Source organism: Anopheles stephensi, chromosome 2 (assembly GCF_013141755.1).
Source record: "Anopheles stephensi strain Indian chromosome 2, UCI_ANSTEP_V1.0, whole genome shotgun sequence".
NCBI classification, from domain to species: Eukaryota; Metazoa; Arthropoda; class Insecta; order Diptera; family Culicidae; genus Anopheles; species Anopheles stephensi.
In genome coordinates this window covers 91718873-91739135 of record NC_050202.1, presented here as the reverse complement: position 1 = coordinate 91739135, position 20263 = coordinate 91718873, and the positions used below count along the sequence as shown (strand labels likewise).

Genomic DNA, 20263 nt, shown 5'->3' with positions numbered 1-20263 from the left:
TCAGTCCATCACAGTGTGTCTAAGCTTTATTCTCAACTCAACTGATCTCAACTCAACTGACATCTTGCCTTATGTAAATCTTTCCAATGCTTTACTATTCATTCTAAAACTTTGTTTGTTCTCTGTGAAAATTGGAATAACTTCGTGTAAAATGCATTTTTGCTAGACCATTCAGACCAGTTTTGGTTGTCCTTTTACTTTTCTTTTCCAATGAAGTTTCCTCAAATAGGCAGCTTTCAGCAGACTTTTTTCCTTTGAAAGCTTTCGGAGCTTTTCTCATAAGCTTCCAGCTTGTTGCGTCCCGTTCAAAGCTTTGCGTAAAAGCGTGCCACACCTTTGACTCTCGAACAACAGCCCATAAACTCGTGATACAGAGATATGTTGGCCCCCGAAACGCCCAAATAACCTCGAAACAACAGCTCACAATCATTGCAACGACAGCAAGCGCGGTTTGTGCATCAACCACTGATAATGGTTATTCAATGCGGCGACACATTTATTTTGCTCGTTTCGTTCATACACACACCATCATCAATCTCAGATGCCCGTCGTCGAGCTGATAAAGGTGCGAATGGCCGCGTTGCCCAGGTTGGTGTAGATAGCAGCTAGCGGGCCACCACATTTAGTCGATCCCCACGACACGATTCCGATCTGACGGCCACCGGAAACAAGCGGACCGCCACTATCACCGTTACACGAGTCCTTGCCAAACTCTCCGGCACAGATCATTCTGCAAAAATGGACGTACATCAGTAGTTAGCATACCGGTGGCTTACCGCTCGATAAGACACTGTGGCTCGGTCGAAGATACGCACTGTGGTGTCACCTGAACGCCGCTCCACTGTTCCATGCACTCCTCCTTATCTACGATGGGAATTTCCACTCCGGCCAGTGTCGTCGACTGCTTCGCCTCATCGCTCTGCAAGGTGTAAATAGTGGTGGTACTCGCGTTCGTGTGGTGTCTACTACTCGCTCATGACCTACCTGACGACCCCATCCGGTAACGATAGCGCGAACTCCAGCCATTGGCTCATAGCCCAGCGGGACCAATCCAATAAAGCCCATGTTAGGTCCAATGAAGTAAGAATCCACACGAATCACGGCCACGTCGTTGTCCATCGTGCTCGGGTTGTACATCGGGTGAATGATGATTTGGGATGCATTGTAGATACGGCCACCAATCGACTGATTGCTGGCTCCAGCTCGTAGCGAGATCTTGAAGCCAAATAGCTCGAATTAGTTCTGTTCTCCACCGACACGCGCCATACGCACTCTGCACAAAACTTACTGTTTTGGGATCCGGATTGGGGTACAGGCAATGGGCAGCAGTCAGCGACCAGACGCTCGATATGATCGATGCACCGCAGATGTGGTAGTCGTAATTGCGCAGCGACAACTGGTACGAGTGCGTCTCGATACTTACCGACGTTCCGCCGACGATCTTCTTCAGCGAACCGACACCTGCCACCTGACGGTCGTCGATCTGCTGTGCACCTTCCGGCAGCATGCGTCGGTCGAACCGCTTGCTTTCTACATTGTTTGCACTGACCACGGCAACTGCCACCGCACAAATTACTACAACAATCTTCATCACTGCACCGACGGACCCAACCGTTTGCTATAAGTGTTACCAGTCCCTCGGGTCCACATATTTATAGGTCATGCACGCCGGATGAACGAGATGCATTTTTTTCGCTGACGCTAACCATACCCGTCTACTCAATCATTGTACGCCCGCTGTCTTACAGCGACTCCTGCCAATTTCTTTAGTTGACACTATCATACTGCAATCAGGCGCCTGTCACCGGTACAAGTATCGCATTGCGAACTATACGCACATCGACACATGCAACAACCACTACATGGTTTCCGCGCTCGCGTCTAGCTCAGTGTAAACACACAGGACACAGCATGATAAAAGAAGGCAACGGCCACGTCAAGCAGAATAAACGCACGCCTGGAAGAGGATGTCGTGAGATCAGTGCAGTTACTCCGCGAGTGTCTTATTGTGGTGAGGTGCTAGCTATCGTTGTTACTTTATTCGGAGTAAACACATTGGAAATTACCGTTAGCAATAGAAAATGATTTATTTTTGCAGCATTTCGGCACATTCCAATTCCAAAAAGTCTTAGCCAGTCCTCCGATAGAGTTAAACACCAGCAAAGTCCGAAATGAAGCTGCGAATAGTTGGGAATGCAACTCGCGCGTACACACCAGGAGGCGATCCAACACAGTTCGGATCTCCCCACGAGACAATACCGATTTGCCGTCCTCCCACAACGAGTGGGCCACCGCTGTCACCGTTGCACGCATCACGACCGGCTTCACTGGCGCAAATCATGCTGAAAGAAAGAGTTGAAACAAGATCCATAAGCCATTGTCCATGCGCGCCACACTGCTCGCCTTAAACTTACTCCGGAGTGACCCATCCGCTAGGCCAGCCACCAGAACCGGAACATTCCGCTTCAGAAACGATCGGAATATCAACACGTTGCAGAATGACCGGCGAGTTTCCGGTACTCTGGAAGAGAAATAGGATGTTAAAGCATGCGGCTTGACCCGTTTCTTGTGCGGTTTGCTTACATCGAGACCCCATCCGCTGACAACTGCTCGAGATCCTGGCGCATGCGTCGCTCCGGACGGATCCATAGCAATCGGGACAATGTTCGCTCCGCTCAGGTCCGCCACCGTACGCAACACGCACACGTCGAACTCAATCGTCCAATCGTCATAGTTCGGGTGGTTGATGATTTCCTCCACATCGAACAGTACGCCTCCTGCTGTACGATCGGCAGTGCCGCCCCGCAGTTGCACCGAGCTTGCAGCCGGCAGCGGGAAAGTGCAGTGCGCAGCAGACAGAGCCCAGCGGGCAGCAATGACGGAAGCTCCACAGAAATGGCCGCCAAACCGACGCAGCGAAAGCTGGTACGGATAGTCGGCAATGTTGGCATCGACTCCTCCGACCACCCGCCCAAGGAATGGGGGCTGCTCAGGCATACCCAAGCTATGGTATGCACCTGGCATGTGCCGATGGGTGTATCCTAGCGCATTGGCTAGAACCGACGCGAATACCACTATCAGACAGAGTAGCTGCTTCATCCTCAGTGCTGTCGACCAAAGTGACTGTGACACAATCGAGTGGAAGGATTGCTTTTATAGGGTGAACCCTTAGCGTTTATCGACGCTAGACGTATTACTCCCCTATTTAAGGCGCTGGTATTATCAACATAACAAAGTGAAGATAACAGTGGATCAGATTCGGCTCAGACGTATTCTAGTACTTCCCAAATCAAATTTCCAACGTACATTCCAGTAAACAGTTTCCTAGAAACCCCCTTCATTTCCCTATCTGTTGCCCGGAAAATTGATATTGATGGCATCTAAGTATCAGCAGGACTTAAACACGCACTGCAATGCATTGCTGTATTCGTAGTACAGTTGATCTGATATAATATACTTCAGCTTAGAGTTCCTTACACTATGATTGTGCACAAATTATTATGAGATTAAGTATATATCATGTATCGCATTGTTATAGCTGCTCTAAATACTGATACTGAATGCGAATGATGAAGAGTACATCAGTAGAGGTCTTTAAACCTACATAATATGGGTCATGGATCGTTCGGTGTCGGTTCACCTACACGGAGCCTCTCTTACATAAGGTCGATTATCTTGCTAAACAGAGCATATGAGGCACAAACCTTGACCGATAAAGGCAGTTTGGTCACAAAGAAAAAAAACAGTCAACATCGATTTGTTTGTCGGACTACCTTTATTCTTCTGGTCGTTAGATATTGTCTCAAAAGAAAACAGTTAGGTCACAACATGATTGGATTAAAGACATAATAATGACGCACTACTTTCAGCAATTTTAGGCAATATAATGCAGTTGTTTCGTTTGATAAGAGCAAGGCCGAAGAGCCATAAAACCATAAACTGTGTCACTGTGTTTAACTTCAATGTCATCTAGAAGATTTAAAGCTTACATAATCCGTTCCCCAGTTGGGAGTTCTGTGGAGTAAGCCGGCGCGACCACGCAGGTCGTTGAGCAGAAGAAGCAGAAGAGGAAGACTGTTGTAGGACTCCACTAATTTATAGCCCGATCGATGTAAACATCCGAATAAATTCCGATTAAAGCGATCTAGTAACTCTGGCGCGAATAGGTTTTCTTTCTTGTTCATTTTTACATAGCGAGACAAACTCTTATGTTATATACAAGAATCTCAAAACTTTAATCCGAAACTTAATCTCCAGTCAAATCTCTTTAAACACCGGTAACCTGGTTGATCCAGTTGCGGATCAGTGGGAAGGCGACACGAGCAAACACTCCCGGGAAGGTAGCGACGCACTGAGAATCGCCCCACGAGACAATACCGATTTGCTGTCCGCCCACAACCAGAGGGCCACCGCTATCACCGTTGCATGCATCACGGCCGGGTTCGCTGGCGCAGATCATGCTGTAAGTAGATTGTGCATTGTTTAGTCAATTGTTCACCCGACACGCACCGGGCGCAGGAACACTTACTCATCGGTAACCCATCCTGGATTCCAGGCCGAGACACACTGAGCCTGATCAACCACAGGAATGTCGATACGGCGGAGAATTTGTGGGAGTACTCGGTTATCCTGGAAAATGGAGAATGGGAACAAACGATCGTTAACGTTAAGCCTCAATCGTGGCAATCTTCCATCACGGGTCACTTACATCAAGACCCCAGCCGCTGAGGACGGCACGGGAACCGGCAGCATGACTGGCACCAGCAGGATCCAGAGCAATCGGAGCAATGTTCAGGCCAACCAGATCGGCGGTGGTACGCAGGACGCACACATCGTTACGCAGATTCCAGTCATCGTAGTCCGGGTGGTTGATGATCTCCTCCACGGTGAAGATAACTCCTCCTGAGGTGCGGTTCGAGCTGCCGCCCTGCAGAGTGATTGCGGTCGGTGCCGGCAGTGGGAACGTGCAGTGAGCGGCGGACAGGGCCCACCGGGTCGCGATCACGGACGCACCGCAGCTGTGCGAGACACGGCGCAGCGACAGCTGGTACGGGTAGTTGGCAATGTCGGCCTCAACACCGCCGACGATTCTTCCCTGGTATGGCGGACTCGCCGGCATGCCCTTGGTGTGGAACTCTCCCGGCATGCGACGGTTGTACTGCAGCCAAACCTCCTCTTCGGTCAACGCCGCTACGGCGGCCACGCACAATGCCAACACTACGATCGCTTTCATGGTTGTCTTTCAACACGAACTACTGTCCTCTGGGACCATTTCTTTTTCTTTTATACCCAAAAGCTCGCCCTCCGCAATCAGCTGGAGTACGATAATAAATTCACCCAACAATTGCCTTTTACCTCGCACTATCACTCCGAGGTGTCCTTATCAAGAACCCCATTACGTGCGATTAACAGTTATCGGAAGTGCTTAGCAAAAACAGCGTCTCACGTTGCTCAATCTTTTTGCCATTGATCAGACATCGATTTCAAAACACAAGCCCAACCACAAACGTTCGCACGCTTCTCCACCATGCCGATCCTTGCTTCACGCCACTGAGGTAATCGTTAAGCCAGCTTTCCGGTTAGCTTCGGGCTGCGGTAATACTATGAATGGATTATTCACGTCCATCAGCACGTCAATAACCAGTATGGGAGCTTATCATGCTATTACGTTGGCAGACTTAGGGGTTACTGCAACCCTAGCCACTTTGTACTGGAAAAGCTTTCAGACAGGTTCGACCCACTACACGTATTAAACGAGTTTGACAATCCTGGATTCAGCACCCATTGCCAAAATCATCTGAAGGCATCTGTTCTAGCGACCAACTGTCCAAAGAAATGCGCACACTTACAAATGTATCTCTGGAAGGTGCTTAACCCTGAGCATAACATATATTATTCTACCACAAAAAAGACACGTGCCTTAACTTCGTGGAATATCGTTCATGATGAGATGGCGAAGCGGATATACTAAGCTTGAACACTCTTTAGGAGATCTAGTATTTTTGGGCGATCTTCACCTGACCGTTCTGATCATCATGTTTTGCTTTATTGTCCACATCACTAACAGCCAGTTGACTTTCGAAACGCACCAAAAGCATTCGTCTGCGTTGCAACATGAAGTTGAATAAACTCGAAAACATTTCCGATTCCGTGCCCTTCGCTCCAACAAACAACCAACGCTTGTGCTAGGGCTAGTTTGATCAGCGTCATCGTCCAAAATCTGTTTCCTTTTGGAATAATAACAAACATTCCTAGCAACGCGGAAGACTTTACCGTTTAGGTCTCCTCACGTACATCAAAACGGCGTACAGCTGTTCTAACACGGAATGTGTTTTTGTCATCAGCCTTCCGAGCTTCTATATTTTTCGCATCCCACCGATCTAGCTGATCAGTTTAGTGCCATTTGTCGAAAAAGATGGTGTCGTTCAAGATGGGGCCATTGTCACTGTTGCTGCTAGCGCTGTGTGTCGCCGGAGTGTGGAGTGATGAGGAGCAGTCGGCATGGGCCTCTCGGCAGAGGCGTGTGCGGATGGACTCGGGCAAAAATAAGGAGAAAAAATTCAGTGGCCGCATCGTCGGTGGTACGGAGCTGACGGAACCCTTGCCATACCTGCTGTCGTTGCGAGACAGTGGCAACCACATCTGCGGGGCATCGATTATCTCTGCCAAGCATGCACTGTCCGCTGCCCACTGTCAATCACCGCCGTCCGATGTCGAAAGGGTTAGTACCGCGTGGTAGCAGGACCCGGGTGGAACAACTCATACCCTTTGCTGTCGTCTCACTCCATTACAGCTGTCGCTTCTCGCCGGAACCGTTGAGCGGACGGACGATGCAAACGGCATTGTGTTCCTGGTGGAGAAGGTGACCACCCATGCTGGATTCGTGCAAAAGACTTACCTCAACGATGTTGCCATCATACGCATCACCACCTCCTTCCTGGATCATCCCAGCCTCGCCATCATTCCCATCGCTACCGAAGCCTACAAACTGCGCGTGAACAGCATTGCTACCGTCAGCGGATGGGGTCTTACTGCTCAGGATTCCAACCTGGCGCCCACGCTGCGTACGGTTAACATTCCCATTACCAGCTTTTCGAAGTGCGTCAACAAGTGGCGCCCCGTACGGATAGTTCGAACGTAAGTGATCTGCGATGCGAAAGCGCACCATGTGGCGATCCTCTTGTAAACCCCCTCCTTTGCCTTGCTTGCAGCGCCATCTGTGCCGGACATCCGGGACGCGATTCGTGCAACGGAGACAGCGGTGGCCCACTCGTCCAGGACGGTGTACAAATCGGGCTAGTGTCCTGGGGTGCCGATCGGTGCGGTAGCGAATATCCGGGCGTTTACACCTACATCGGTAACGACAATATCCGCAAGTTCATCAGAGAGAATAGCGATGTGTAAGTTGCGCCGGGCTCTGACGCGCGCTGCTTGTAAAGGCTTCAATAAATATAATGGGTTTTAATGGGCACGAGTTTAGCGTCAAACTTTACATTCCGAACACGAGCACCATGTGTCAGTCCGGTACACGTGGCGCTCTGAGTTCACCTTGTAGCGCAGGGTACATTTCGCTACCAGTGCTATTGTCGCAGGTACTTTACATTTGTGTAAACAACTGAGAGCAGCATCGAGTGAACGACGACGATTCGTTGTTCCGTTAGAAACAACATCAACATAGTAATTATAAGTTAAGAAATGAATCTTATTTTCTAAATCAAGGACCTTCGGTACAGCTTCTTGTTGCTCGTCAGTGCAAACTGTTACAATACATACGTGCTGGACACATTCGTGTGCTCCATTTGTTAAACAGAGTTAGTGCCTTGTGTCTCGTTGTTATGAACAGAGCTGGGAGAATTTCTGAGAGTTGCAGGTGCGGCAGCTGTGGGCCAATTGAGCAAACTGTAGCTTCCCTTCTTTAAAAACCTTCTAAAGAGTGTAAAATCGTTAATATTACATTATCTGTACCGGTGTGTTGGTGTTAAGGTATAAACTCATACTCATCACACTCTTCAGTGGCACTTCCATCTACTAACTCACACCAGACACTTTGTGATGTTCAGTAGTAGAGAGTGCGATAGAAAACAATGTTTGATTGAATTGAAACCTTCAACCGAAAGCCATTTAATGTTTGTTTATTTTGTACTGTTCTGGGGAAACATGAAAGTAACATGAATTCCACCGTCCACCACTCGCCTAGCCTGTCTCCCTCGTGCCTCTCTATTTCCCTGCCGCAGACGCTCGCCAGTAAGACCTACGGTTCCTCGGTCGGTACAGGCAGGTACTGGTTAATAAAGTTGGCAATATCTCTCGCTGGTATCGCTGTGTACACTCCCGGGAACGAGCTTCCACATTGAGTTGCGCCCCAGGACACTATGCCGTACAGTTTGTTGTTGCACACCAAGGGTCCTCCACTGTCACCGTTGCAGGCGTCCCGTCGTGGTTCTCCGGCGCACACCATCCTGCGAACAGTTTCAATACAAAGCCATTAGGCCCGGCCCGCGCTGACAGGACCAAGAGCCATCAACTTACGAGTTCGTAACAGGCGACGGACTCCACTTGCGACGGCATTCGGTATACGGCACCAGTGGAATGCGCACCATGCGCAAGATCTCCGGCAGAGCACTGGTGTACATGTTGGAAACTCCCCAGCCCGACACCATGCAGTACACCGGATGGAAGTTGGACGCAAAAATGAACGAAGTGTGAAATGCGATCGGGCTCACATTATCAATCCCGCTGAATGTCCCGTCGATCCGCAGCAATGCGACATCGTTATGGTAGGTGCTTGGATTGAACGTTGGGTGTACAATGATTTCGTTGACCACAAACGTTACGCCTTCCTCGGTGTCCGTCCGATTACTAGTGCCTCCCTTCAGTGTGATCTACAATGCAACGGACAAGTATTAGCGATGGGACGCAAAGCAACCGAAGCGCTCTCTATAGTTTACCACATACAAACTCGGGAGAAGAGTCAGCTGCCACACAGTGGGCCGCAGTTATGGCAAAGACCGTGTCCACAACCGCTGCTCCGCAAATGTGATAGCCATAGCGCCGCACCGACAGTTGAAACGGAACGGCACTAATGTCCGCCTCGAAGCCGCCGACGATCCGGCCCGACATTCGGGGCTCGGACGTTGGGACGTTTCGGCGCACCTGCATCGAGCGCCATAGTTGTAACTGCACACTGTCAGCGAATGTACCGGTTACGCATGAAAGCAAACCTACCACTAATAACAGCCCCATGCGTTGCGTTTACAAGAGCCTTCACCAAAGCACTGGGCCGAACTGGTTACGCGTGTACGTAACGGCCGTGTGGGGAAGGACAAAAAAGGCAACAGAAACCCTCGTGCGGCATTTCTTCACCAAGCTAAATCAGCATAACAACTGTGCAAACTTTTGAGCTGCGCACCGTTTTGCGGCCACCAGCACTGGGAAGATATTGAAATTGAAGTCCGCACATGCCAGCCTACCGTTGTGGACATTGAGCTACACGTTTAGAGCGTTGATCTTCCTGATCGTCAGCCTCAGTGATTGCCGGTTTTTAAGATCCGATAAACTGGAAGAAGTCTAGAACAGTCCGAGTTTTCCTGCAATGTTTGTAAAGCCTTTCATACTGGAATATTCAAACTGCTCTGCTTCGTACCTCTCCTTAGGAGCAGTATTAATCACAGCAATTCGAAAAAGAATTTCTTGGCGGAGAAATACTCGATATCGATTGTTCATACGGTAACAGCTCATCCCAAAATTTTGCTTTATTTTTCCTCAGAATTCTTCAAATGCAAATCTACGTCCCAGCAAAAAAGAAAAGTATGCTTAATTTTGAATCTCTTTTTCTTATCATATCCCCCCCCCCCCCACACCTTGTTCCTTCCGGAGTTCTCCCCGCTCCCTACCTCCCAGAATGTGATACGCTCGGGTTAAACCAAAACACTGGTAAGCAAGGTTCAAAACATATTTTTTCTTAACACCTTACTTCCATCGTCATCGAAATCAAAGATATTGCGCTAAAAAGCTTTGAACTTTTGCGGAAGCCACGCTCACATAAACGCCGGGATATTCGCTGCCACACGAAGCCGATCCCCAGGACACCATTCCGATCAGCACGAAGTAATTGTTAGACGGGACCGCCAGTGCACCACCGCTGTCACCCGTACAAGCGTCCTTTCCCTTCGAGCCGGCGCATATCATACTGCGAACACAGAGAGGACAATCGTTAGTTTGAGTTGTGCTAACCGCAGCCAGGAAAGTTAACAAAACCCTACTTCTCCGTGATCGCCGCAGCACTCCATAGCGATTGACACGTGCTGGTACTAACGATGGGGATTGCTACGGCGCGCAACGAAGGGGACAGTGATCCTCCGGACGATGTGCGACCCCAGCCAGTGACGGTGGGCAAGACCCGATCGGGGACAGTATACCCGACAGGGGCCAGCGGTATGGCCGCAATGTTCGTGTTGGGAGTGAACGCTGTCTTCACCCGCAGCACAGCCACATCGAAATCGAACGTGTCCGGATCATATTCCGGATGGATGAAGTTATTCGACACAACGAAGACTCTGCCACCGGTCGTGCGGCTAGTACTGCCTCCGTAGATGGTCACCTACAATTGGATAGAGAGAGGTGCGATTGATCCTACGGTAGGCCCTCTTTTGGGATTGAGCGAAAGCGTGCACACTCTACTTACGCCTGTTAACGATTTAAACGAGTACGTGCAGTGAGCGCTGGTGGCGGCGTGGAACGTCGAAATGACGGACACGGAGCAAATATGATTGGAGTAGCGGCGCAAGGACGCCACGAATGGATACCGCGCAATAGACACTGTGGAACCGCCGACGATACGCCCATTCTGCAGTCTGTTCTCCACGTCGAAGAAAAACTCGAAGAAGTTCCTTCGCGACTGTTGCCCAACCGACAGTCCAACTGCACAGAGCAAGCCCAAGGACAAGAAAACTGCCCGCATCTTACCTACTCTAGATCTTGGCCAGATCCAACTGATACCGTGTCGCGGTCTGTTCACGGCAAAAGCCTTCTTGCGCCGTCACATCCAGCATCCAGAGTGGAGCCCGCCGACGGCAGACAAACTGTCAGCTGAGTAAACGCGGGTGGATAAAACACTCCAAAAAGGCGAAATGCGCTGCAATACGTGGTAATAATTTGCCATACGCTGTGCTTGAACAGGGTAGTCGAGTTTTGCACTTGCTGCGATAGCGACTCGGTCCCGGTCTGCCCTGGCTGGCGGTTTCCTGTGCACGATCGCTTCCTCGATCCAGAGGTTGTAAGACACGATCTCTGCAGAATCGAAATGCTATCGAAACATCCCGATAACGACCGACAGAAAGTGTCCTCTGCACACTGACAATGACGAATGATACCATCTTTACATCGCGTTTTCTCGGCAGCAGCAAAAACAATTCCAATGTTTTCGGGTTCTAGGTGATATCGCAGGGCCCGTGCTGCGTTGCACGAGCGAAGGGTGGCGAAAACCCTCGGCACTGCTAATGCGTTTTACCAACAGGCTCCCAGCAGTTTACCAACCAGAAAAAAACAGGCCTAAGCGCACCGCAAAAAGGAACACATGCTGTCACTGATATGACGTCAAAAATAGTCCTCCACCGCTGCACCGAACGGTGAAGCAGCAGTTCTATCTGCCGCAGTCTCGCACTGTTTTACGACGCTTTCAAAATAACCCCGAGCGGTTGTAAATCCGTGACGGGGTGAGATTTCCCCAAAAATAACGACCGTTTACAGGAGCTGGTTTTGCCACCCGATAAGGGCCGCGTGATCCACAGCGTACGGCAAGACAATTTTATCTTATGTTTTTTACCGCGGCCTAATGCGCTGGAATAACCCGATTTTATTGATTTTCGCACCGTTATCGGGTTCGATCGATTAACTCACTCGCCACGATCAGATTGCCTGGTGCGAACACGGTGAACATGGGTACCGGACAGGGTATGATAAGAGTGACCATATAAAAGCTACCGTCCGGTGGCCAGAAAAGCGTATTACTTTCGGGTCCCAGTACGAGTTAACCATGAAGGCCTTCATCCTGTTGTCGCTGTTCGTTGCCGGCGCTCTGGCTGGTGTTGAGGAGAGCATCTGGCTGTCCAAGCAGATGCGCATCGATGCTGGCACCAGCGCCGAGTACAATGGCCGCATCGTCGGTGGCTCGACTGTGCCAATCGGCCAGTTCCCGTACCAGCTGTCGCTGCGCCAGAACGGCAACCACATCTGTGGTGCCTCGGTTATCTCCTCGAACTGGGCTCTGTCCGCTGCACACTGCACCTTCCCGATGCCGAACGTTAACGCGGTAAGCTCACGTCGATCGTACATCGTACAGACCAGCAATGCATTAACGCGATTCGCGCTGCCGTACTTTCGCAGATCACTTTCCGTGGTGGCAGTGCCAGCCGTCTTGAGGGTGGTACCATCTTCCAGGCCGCTCAGATCATCAACCACCCGCAGTACAACAGCAACAACCTGAACAACGATGTGTGCGTCATCCGTATCACCACCTCGTTCGTCGGATCCAACATTGCCTCGATCCGTCTGGTGAACAGCGGTACCAACTTCGCTGCCGGAACCAACAGCGTCGTCTCTGGATGGGGTCTGACCTCTCCCGGAGGAAGCCTCCCGGTCAACCTACACGCCGTCAACATCCCGGTCGTTGCCCAGGCTACCTGCAGCTCGCAGTGGGGAACTGGACGTATCACCGCCGCGTAAGTACTGCTGTTTGGATGCGCCCGACGGCGAATGCTGATCACTAATCTTGCGCACCTTGTCCGATTTCCGCAGCATGGTGTGCGCTGGCCAGCAGGGACGCGACTCGTGCAACGGTGACAGCGGTGGCCCGCTGGTCACTGGAGGACAGCAGTTCGGTATTGTCTCGTGGGGTGCCGTGCAGTGCGGAGGACCTCTGCCGGGTGTGTACGCCAACATTGGTAATGCCGCTATCCGCAGCTTCATCAGCCAGAACACTGGTGTCTAAGTACTCGCGCCGCTTTATGACATAGGAAAGCAGAATGGAAAATTAAAACAAAAAATCGCTAACGCAACACTCACCTTTTTCACTGTCTATCGATGCGGGACACCGTGATGACATCTCAATTGCGATGAAGAAATAGCAGATAGGTGATTCACCACGAGCTGCTGCATTGGTCAGCATCCGCCAGCACCACGCTATCTAATCATTTGGTTAGTGTGTCGGCCATTGATCAAAAATAAACCATCCGAGCTTTGCATACCATGCAATGGGTGTGATTAGTCTCGATCGTGCCACCGTACGGTGAATAACAATATGTGGTCACACCTTCAACTCCTATCGCTCTTCACACTCTGTACAATCCTCTTAGTTCAAGGCTCTGATGTGAGTGTGTGGAAGGCATACAACTCACGTCTGCCCGGTGGGGCCGCCAAAATAGCCCCGCTAGACAGGGGTAATGTTGACAAAAGTGCTAGAATCGTTGGCGGACGAGAAGCCAACATTGAGAATTTTCCCTACCAGCTCTCATTGCGCCGTAGCGGAGTGCATGCATGTGGAGCCTCCGCCATTGCGCTTCGGTGGGCTCTGTCCGCAGCTCACTGCACCTATCCAGTGCCGCAAATGAATGAGGTAAGTTGGTGACCAATGTCTCGCGGGCAATCATCTCAAAATCCTTCCTCACACTGTGCGCCAGATGAGTTTGCGAGCAGGCAGTGCCAATCGATTGCTCGGCGGCACTGTGATTAGCGTCGCCCAGATCATCAACCATCCTCGATTCAGCGAGTACACCATAGAGTACGATGTTAGTGTGTTACAAGCCGGGACAGACATTGTGGGGCAATTCATTGCACCGGTAACGCTACCGCCCGCAACTAGTGGATTCGCCCCAGGCACATACGGCAACGTTACCGGATGGGGTCTCCAATCTGTCCCGAACTCGCTGCCAGCTCAGCTACAGGTGGTCGAGGTGCCCTTGATCACCATGGAACAGTGTCGCAGTAGCTGGCCCGCCGAATGGATCACGGAAGAGTAAGTACAAACCTTCAGGGATATCATCGGACAATATCCCGCCATTAACCAACACGATTCATCCGGCAGAATGCTTTGCGCTGGACAACCCGGTCGCGACACGTGTGGCGGTGACAGCGGAGGTCCGCTGGTCATTAACGGCTACCAGATGGGCATCGCTTCCTGGGGTGTGTCCGATTGCTCCGGTGGCCTACCATCGGTATTCGCCAACACTGCTCACCCGGCCGTTAGAAACTTCATTCAAGAACATTCGGGAGTTTAGAGGTTCAAGTTCTTTAACGCGTAACTGCGTACCGTCGCTACTTACATCCATGGCACATCGGGCCCCTCTTCTCTTATCACGCACTGTGGGAAAACATGGAATTCCCACCAATGCCTCAACACGATGGCCACACGCCATCAGGCACCTGTTCCCTTCGCAGCGCCCGTCACGCTATCAGGTACAATGATAAATCTGTTCTGCCTTATCTTCTACTCTTTGCAGCAATAAAGTTCCCCACCAACTCTCCAATAGTTGGTGTGTGTGTGTATGTGTATGCCAAACCACAAAAAACCTACCGAAATTGTGCCACAAGTAAATGAGCGTGTCCGAGTCAACAGTCAGCAATATAGTAACTGATTCCTGACGATATGATCCTCTTCCTGTTTTTTTGCGTTTAAGAAGATCGACACAGACCTGCCCTTGCGGAGTTAAAAATAGCCACACCCTGCCGTACAGTGTATGTAATTGAGTGTATTCCTCTATTTTGTAAGGTGTAATTTATTTGCAAACGCAGACTCCCGGGAGAAAGTCCCCTCCTACACGTTAGCGTACATCTTAACGAACGCACGTACTTCATCGTGCTGGAGCGAGGTGTAAATGCCCGGAATGTTGAGGGCGCAGACATCCGAGCCAAACGACACTATTCCTATTTGCACTCCGTTTAGCACGAGCGGTCCGCCACTGTCACCGTGGCAGATTTCCTTCCCGTAGTCACCACCGCTGGCACATATCATGCTGTAAAAGACGGTCACCCAATTATCGCAACCGGAGGCAGGACTCCCCATCAAACATCCCTCGCTTACCGGTCGGTGTAATTCTCTATCCACGAGGTCCAACAGTAATGCTGCTGCTGCATGTACACGTTTAGCGATTGCAGTATCAGGGGGGTGTATCCGTCCGCATCGGCCGTCCCCCAACCGGACACGACAGCGACTGAAGGAATCGGATATACCGTGTAGGTGTTGCCCAAGCTAACCGGGCGTATCGGATCGATCAAGAAACTTTCCTTCACGTGCGTCACCGACACGTCGTAGTCCAGTATGGCTCGGTCAAACTTTGGATGTAGGAAGTATTGATCCGCGTGGAAGATGTATCCACCGGCCAATCGATGCGGAGTTCCGCCACGAAACGTAATCTGCGGAAGTGAACAGAAAACCACACACACACGCGCACACACTTAAATGCTGACCACAGAATGGGAAATCGAGATCTTGTCTTACAGCAGAAGCGTACATTGCCTCATCCAGACAGTGTGCCGCACTCAGTGCCCATCGTTCGGCGATCACCGAGGCACCACAAATGTGCGTTCCCTCGAGACGCAGCGACAGCTGGTACGGGAAGCTTTCGATCGAAACACTCTCGCCTCCGTAAATGAACGGCGTCGGCACGCTTAAATCCGGTGCCGGCCGCTGATACTCTGACGTTTCATTTCTCGGCCACAGGTTATACTTGCGCAGCAATCGGAACAGTGCGGGCTGCCGGGAGTAGTAGTACCGGTGATGATCTGCAAGCGATCAGAACACGCAACGAACATCAGCGAACGGTTACAGTCGATCCGCACCACAGCCCACAGTCAGCTCTTTACCGATGGTCATACACAGCACACCCCCTATCACACAGGCCAGCAGCAGTAGCAGCTGGCGCATTTTTGCTCACGTCTCTTATACACGTCGCCACCAGGGCCGTCCGTCGTCCGGTATCACCTGCAAACTCAAAGCCTTGATATCCTTCACCGATCATGCACGACTCAATGAAGGGTGGCCATGGAGCGTGATGCGACTTATATGAAAGAACTGACCAAAGTTGGGCGTTTATCTCTCGTCGTGCGTTTCGGCAAACAGAAGATAGCTTGGATGCTGGGGACAGGCCCGCCTCGGCACATCGGTCGCGCTGCCCGATAACTCTTCTCGCACGTCATGGTTCACGCCAGCATTCCTGGAGGGTAATGTTCCGCCCGTACCAACCGAGGACCTGTAGCCGAGCGAGACTCTCGATATCTGTAGAAACCTCCTACCGACAAACAAATTCATCTCGCCGTCACGTCACAACAAATCGTCCACATAAATTAGCGCTTATCGCCGGTCCGTTGCACAAAAAGAGATAAATCGCCTGAGCCCTGTTTGTACTGGCGTCTACCGAGCCTCTTTTCGGATGTGTAACAGATTGAGGACGTACAAAACATCAATGAAATTAAGCTCCCACACTTCCGTGGTGAGGCTTCCTGTTTAGGTGGGAATAGGTGATCGTAATGGGACCGTCGTTTTTATCCATTCGCCAACGCCATGCGCTGCTGATCGTTGGCAATCTGCGTTCTGATGAAGATCCTCACGTTTTGGTTGGACAGCCGGGTGTAAACTGCCGGGATCGTTCCTCCGCACTCGTTTATGATGAACGATACGATGCCTATTTGACGCTGGTCGTACACTAGCGGGCCTCCGCTATCTCCAACGCAGATAGAACTCCCCACGTTTCCGGCGCAGAACATGCTACAAAACGAGGACGCTTCATTCAGTTTCCAAGTTGCGTGATAAGCGATTATGCGCACCTTGCCGTTGGAGTGCCGTAGTTCTGTATCTGGCTGTGGCACTCTTTCGTCGTCCAAATCTTCACTCTCGTCGCGCGCAGATTCCGTACCGCGTTTCCGTTCGTTTCTACAGCGCCCCAGCCGGACACGGTTCCCAAACCGCCGGTAGGAATAACTCCACTGTTGGTTACTTGCACGACTTTGACGTTCGGTTTGCTCAAAAAATTTCCGATGATCCTCACGACACAAACGTCGTAGTTTAGGTTCGTATCATCGTACTCGGGATGCAGGAAAATTCGACTCACCATAAACACGGTGCCACCTTCGTCATGGGCTGTACTTCCCGCACGTATAGTGAGCTTGTTTCGGGGGTGAGAAATGGAGCGTTTTCAGTTGGTTGGAGCATCGCGTCGCGCGAAAAAACATCTTACATTCGACACATTCGTTCCGATGCAACAATGACCGGCAGTTAGTGCCAACCGGGCGGCCACTACCGATGCTCCACAGATGTGGTACCCATTGTTTTGCAGCGACAGTTGATATGGGAACTCGTCGATTGCTACGTCCCTTCCGCCAACGATACGTCCGACAGCACGTGGTGGAGTGTTCTGGATCGCGTTCGCCGCTGCGCTTAGAACGATTGTCACCGCGATCAGCCATGGCGCCATCTCACGCATGTCACACTACCACTCGATCGGATCACACATTAAAAGACACGGTCGGTTCGCAGGTAGATGTACTATTTTATATTGGTTATTGCTGGTGACGACCCGCTGCAGATCAGTATGCACGCACAACCCACTTAGCCCTCGCATCCGGGCCAGCTGTACAAATTGTGCTAAATATGTTACGCACTCGACGGTCCTGTTCAAGGTTAGTAAATAGCGAAACCAGGGTCCCAATCCATATGTGACCGCGTTGTACGCCCCACGTCGTACAAGCTTTATTTCGACAAATAATAGGTATTACAGTTTGATTCTGGTACGTAGCCACCGTTAGCTGCTACGGCGGCACACATCGTCACGCGGATGAGGCTAACACCGGACTAAGATCGATTCTTGAAATGCATCTGATTAAAGGGGGGTGGTGCAGGACATCCCGTAATACTTGGCCGTAAGTTCCACGTACGGCATACGGCCGACACCTGAGACTAAAATAAATAAATACGCCTAACTGACTGGCTGCCTTCGAACGGGGTCGATTCGCTTCGCAAATGATCATGATAAAGCCGATTTAAATACAAACATGCGCATGTGTGCGGTTGACTAAACACAAGGAAACTATATAACTTAACGTAGCACACACACACACAGACACAAATACATTTTCGCTTAAATTAAGAGTTCGATTATGATTCGAATTGCACGCCATGCTGCTGCTACTGCTGCTGCTACTGCTGCTGACTTTGCTGTTTACTTTCGCTTGGGTTTAAATATTAGCTGCGGTTCGGAGCGGAGTGAGTCCGTGAGATAGAGCGTTTTGGTCACCTGCTGAAAGTAGCGCTTTTCGTTCGGCGAATTTATTGTGTAAACAATAGGCCGAACGCCGACGTTCTTCCACAGGGTTGAGATTTGTCTGTAACAAGATGGCGAAAGGGGAAGAAGCGTCTATGAACTCGCTCAGCTCATGGGTGTTGCGATAGGGCATACTTACGCATTGAACTCATCCTTGTGGATAAAGACTAGACTAACACCGATCACGGGTGCTATTATGTTGCGATAGATGGCACCGACAATTGATAGCAGTATCGTAGAGGTATTCAGATAGCGTGGCAGTATCGTGAAGCAAGACCGTTCCATCCACAGCCCGCAAACCAGATCGGGACACTGCTGGCGAAGCTGAAGGAAATAAGGGCGTACGTTTTAATCCCATCTCTAGCATCGTGTCCGGTCGAGCTTGCCTACCTGATAGATTGCCAACGGTGAGGAACAGCAGAAAATGATCCGTTTCGTAAAAATGGGACGCTTTGCAGCTGTTTCGCGAACAATCTCCAACAGCGTGGAGTTGATCTGTGAGGCCAGCAGAAAGACGGTCATCTCCGAGGACTCCAACAGCTTCAGCAGCTTCTCGAACGTTAGCACCTTCTCCGGCTGGAACAATTGGCTGTGGAGTACGGACGAAAATGTAATGAAACTTCCGCTCCAAACCGAACCGACCGTCATCCTTACCCCAGCGGATGATGTTCGCTTATGTTAAAGTTGTCGAAAAAGTTAAAATTCAGCTTCTGCATCGGTTCGTTGACGTTCGCTTTCTCGAGCGTCGATTTGTGCAGTATGATCGCCTTCCCATCGCCGGTAATCCCGAGATCGAGCAGTATCTTTTGACATCGTTGCGCCACACACTGGTTAATGGCGGCGAGTGAGTTTTCCGGCGCATCGAAAGCCCCACCCCGGTTGACGATGGGCCAGAACAGTGCCTCGTTCGCATCCCGCTGCTTCTCGTTCTTCGACAGCATCGACAGCACCACATCGTCCGTGGGCGATTTCAGCTTCACAAACTTCGACCCAATGCAGACCAAGAAGAGAAGCAGCATCAGCCACGGAATGCCGACCGAGGCAAAGTTGCAGCAAAGCCAGAGCGCGTTCACCACGAACGTGCAGCATGTCGCCAGGAACCAAAACAATTGATAAAGCATTTTACAAACTTTAAAGATTGTCGCAAAATACATGTGACCCGATTATCGGGAAGGTTCGTCGTGTTATCCTTGCTAGGATCCCTTCCCGGAAAATCAGTTCCTTCGTACGTTTTCCTTCGCACACACACGCTCTCACTCTCCTGCACTCCTTTTCGCACTACATTTTCGTATTTCGTAACATTTTCTGATTCCACTCTGCCCGCAAATTGGTTTATTCTTATCACGAATGCACCAGGCAATTTGCTAATTTTACTGCAGCGATTCTCGAAAATGCAAGGGAAAACGACGAATGTTTACTCTTGTTTTCTTTTCGTTTTTGTGTTTGTGGACCCGCGAGAAAAACAGGCCCCGTCGTGGAAAACTTGTTTGACAGGGTGATTCCACTGCATCGCCGACACCCGACTAGCGCGATTGATTTAAAGCTGCATTATGATCTGCTTTTTTGCGAAATTTGATTGTTGATTACCTTTGAGAAACATTTCTACATTATTGCTTGTAATTATTTAGTTGAAAATTACATTAAATATGAAATAAATGTTACGATCCAATGGCGACTTTCGAACATGCGGGAATATTTCCATTCCGACATTTCGAACAGCAATGTCCGACACTTTTCCGACAGATTTTTTTCTTTGTTGCCTGACGCCAGCTCTACGGAGAAAAGGTCCGCTCATCCTTATCAAGCATTTTTTACGCAAAATTTGATTTGGGCAACGCTAGAGTGTACCATTTGCCTAATTTGTCGCTTCAAATATAAATTTGCATTTCATTAGGTTTTCTCGGTGAAAAATAGGTTCACAGTTGGTTTTATTCAAAAAACAAGCCCACACC

General features: G+C 50.3%; 10 protein-coding genes across 10 annotated transcripts; 3 read left to right on the top strand and 7 right to left on the bottom strand.

Moving 5' to 3' along the window:
• Positions 1-449: 449 nt before the first annotated feature.
• LOC118508248 (trypsin alpha-4-like) lies at positions 450-1635 on the bottom strand. Its single transcript, XM_036047862.1, has 4 exons — positions 1289-1635; positions 985-1215; positions 816-919; positions 450-730 (listed from the first exon to the last, which is right to left on the bottom strand). The coding sequence occupies exons 1-4, from the start codon at positions 1589-1591 to the stop codon at positions 538-540; spliced, it is 831 nt and encodes a 276-aa protein (XP_035903755.1). The 5' UTR covers positions 1592-1635; the 3' UTR covers positions 450-537.
• Positions 1636-2006: 371 nt separating this feature from the next.
• Positions 2007-3146, bottom strand: LOC118508247 (trypsin beta-like). The gene is made up of 3 exons (XM_036047861.1): positions 2584-3146; positions 2415-2521; positions 2007-2342 (listed from the first exon to the last, which is right to left on the bottom strand). The coding sequence occupies exons 1-3, from the start codon at positions 3097-3099 to the stop codon at positions 2150-2152; spliced, it is 816 nt and encodes a 271-aa protein (XP_035903754.1). The 5' UTR covers positions 3100-3146; the 3' UTR covers positions 2007-2149.
• Positions 3147-4206: 1060 nt separating this feature from the next.
• On the bottom strand, positions 4207-5269 carry LOC118508246 (trypsin-7-like). The gene is made up of 3 exons (XM_036047859.1): positions 4709-5269; positions 4529-4629; positions 4207-4460 (listed from the first exon to the last, which is right to left on the bottom strand). Exons 1-3 carry the CDS (start codon positions 5231-5233, stop codon positions 4268-4270), a joined length of 819 nt encoding a protein of 272 aa, XP_035903752.1. The 5' UTR covers positions 5234-5269; the 3' UTR covers positions 4207-4267.
• Positions 5270-6377: 1108 nt separating this feature from the next.
• LOC118506249 (trypsin alpha-3-like) lies at positions 6378-7471 on the top strand. Its single transcript, XM_036043126.1, has 3 exons — positions 6378-6721; positions 6794-7137; positions 7212-7471. The coding sequence occupies exons 1-3, from the start codon at positions 6416-6418 to the stop codon at positions 7402-7404; spliced, it is 843 nt and encodes a 280-aa protein (XP_035899019.1). The 5' UTR covers positions 6378-6415; the 3' UTR covers positions 7405-7471.
• Positions 7472-8085: 614 nt separating this feature from the next.
• Positions 8086-11882, bottom strand: LOC118502494 (ovochymase-2-like). Its single transcript, XM_036034725.1, has 6 exons — positions 10685-11882; positions 10263-10600; positions 9994-10189; positions 8956-9246; positions 8530-8882; positions 8086-8459 (listed from the first exon to the last, which is right to left on the bottom strand). Exons 1-6 carry the CDS (start codon positions 10958-10960, stop codon positions 8252-8254), a joined length of 1662 nt encoding a protein of 553 aa, XP_035890618.1. The 5' UTR covers positions 10961-11882; the 3' UTR covers positions 8086-8251.
• Positions 11883-11989: 107 nt separating this feature from the next.
• Positions 11990-13055, top strand: LOC118506252 (trypsin alpha-3-like). Its single transcript, XM_036043130.1, has 3 exons — positions 11990-12310; positions 12385-12719; positions 12796-13055. The coding sequence occupies exons 1-3, from the start codon at positions 12035-12037 to the stop codon at positions 12986-12988; spliced, it is 804 nt and encodes a 267-aa protein (XP_035899023.1). The 5' UTR covers positions 11990-12034; the 3' UTR covers positions 12989-13055.
• Positions 13056-13173: 118 nt separating this feature from the next.
• LOC118506250 (trypsin-7-like) lies at positions 13174-14538 on the top strand. Its single transcript, XM_036043128.1, has 3 exons — positions 13174-13612; positions 13677-14011; positions 14081-14538. The coding sequence occupies exons 1-3, from the start codon at positions 13298-13300 to the stop codon at positions 14271-14273; spliced, it is 843 nt and encodes a 280-aa protein (XP_035899021.1). The 5' UTR covers positions 13174-13297; the 3' UTR covers positions 14274-14538.
• A 213-nt stretch (positions 14539-14751) lies between these two features.
• On the bottom strand, positions 14752-16243 carry LOC118506248 (chymotrypsin-1-like). The gene is made up of 4 exons (XM_036043125.1): positions 15859-16243; positions 15494-15777; positions 15077-15408; positions 14752-15008 (listed from the first exon to the last, which is right to left on the bottom strand). Exons 1-4 carry the CDS (start codon positions 15917-15919, stop codon positions 14810-14812), a joined length of 876 nt encoding a protein of 291 aa, XP_035899018.1. The 5' UTR covers positions 15920-16243; the 3' UTR covers positions 14752-14809.
• A 215-nt stretch (positions 16244-16458) lies between these two features.
• On the bottom strand, positions 16459-17555 carry LOC118506251 (trypsin-1-like). The gene is made up of 3 exons (XM_036043129.1): positions 17229-17555; positions 16819-17156; positions 16459-16759 (listed from the first exon to the last, which is right to left on the bottom strand). The coding sequence occupies exons 1-3, from the start codon at positions 17472-17474 to the stop codon at positions 16537-16539; spliced, it is 807 nt and encodes a 268-aa protein (XP_035899022.1). The 5' UTR covers positions 17475-17555; the 3' UTR covers positions 16459-16536.
• A 138-nt stretch (positions 17556-17693) lies between these two features.
• On the bottom strand, positions 17694-19953 carry LOC118506247 (glycerophosphodiester phosphodiesterase 1). Its single transcript, XM_036043124.1, has 4 exons — positions 18966-19953; positions 18702-18900; positions 18451-18635; positions 17694-18372 (listed from the first exon to the last, which is right to left on the bottom strand). Exons 1-4 carry the CDS (start codon positions 19463-19465, stop codon positions 18210-18212), a joined length of 1047 nt encoding a protein of 348 aa, XP_035899017.1. The 5' UTR covers positions 19466-19953; the 3' UTR covers positions 17694-18209.
• Positions 19954-20263: the final 310 nt, after the last annotated feature.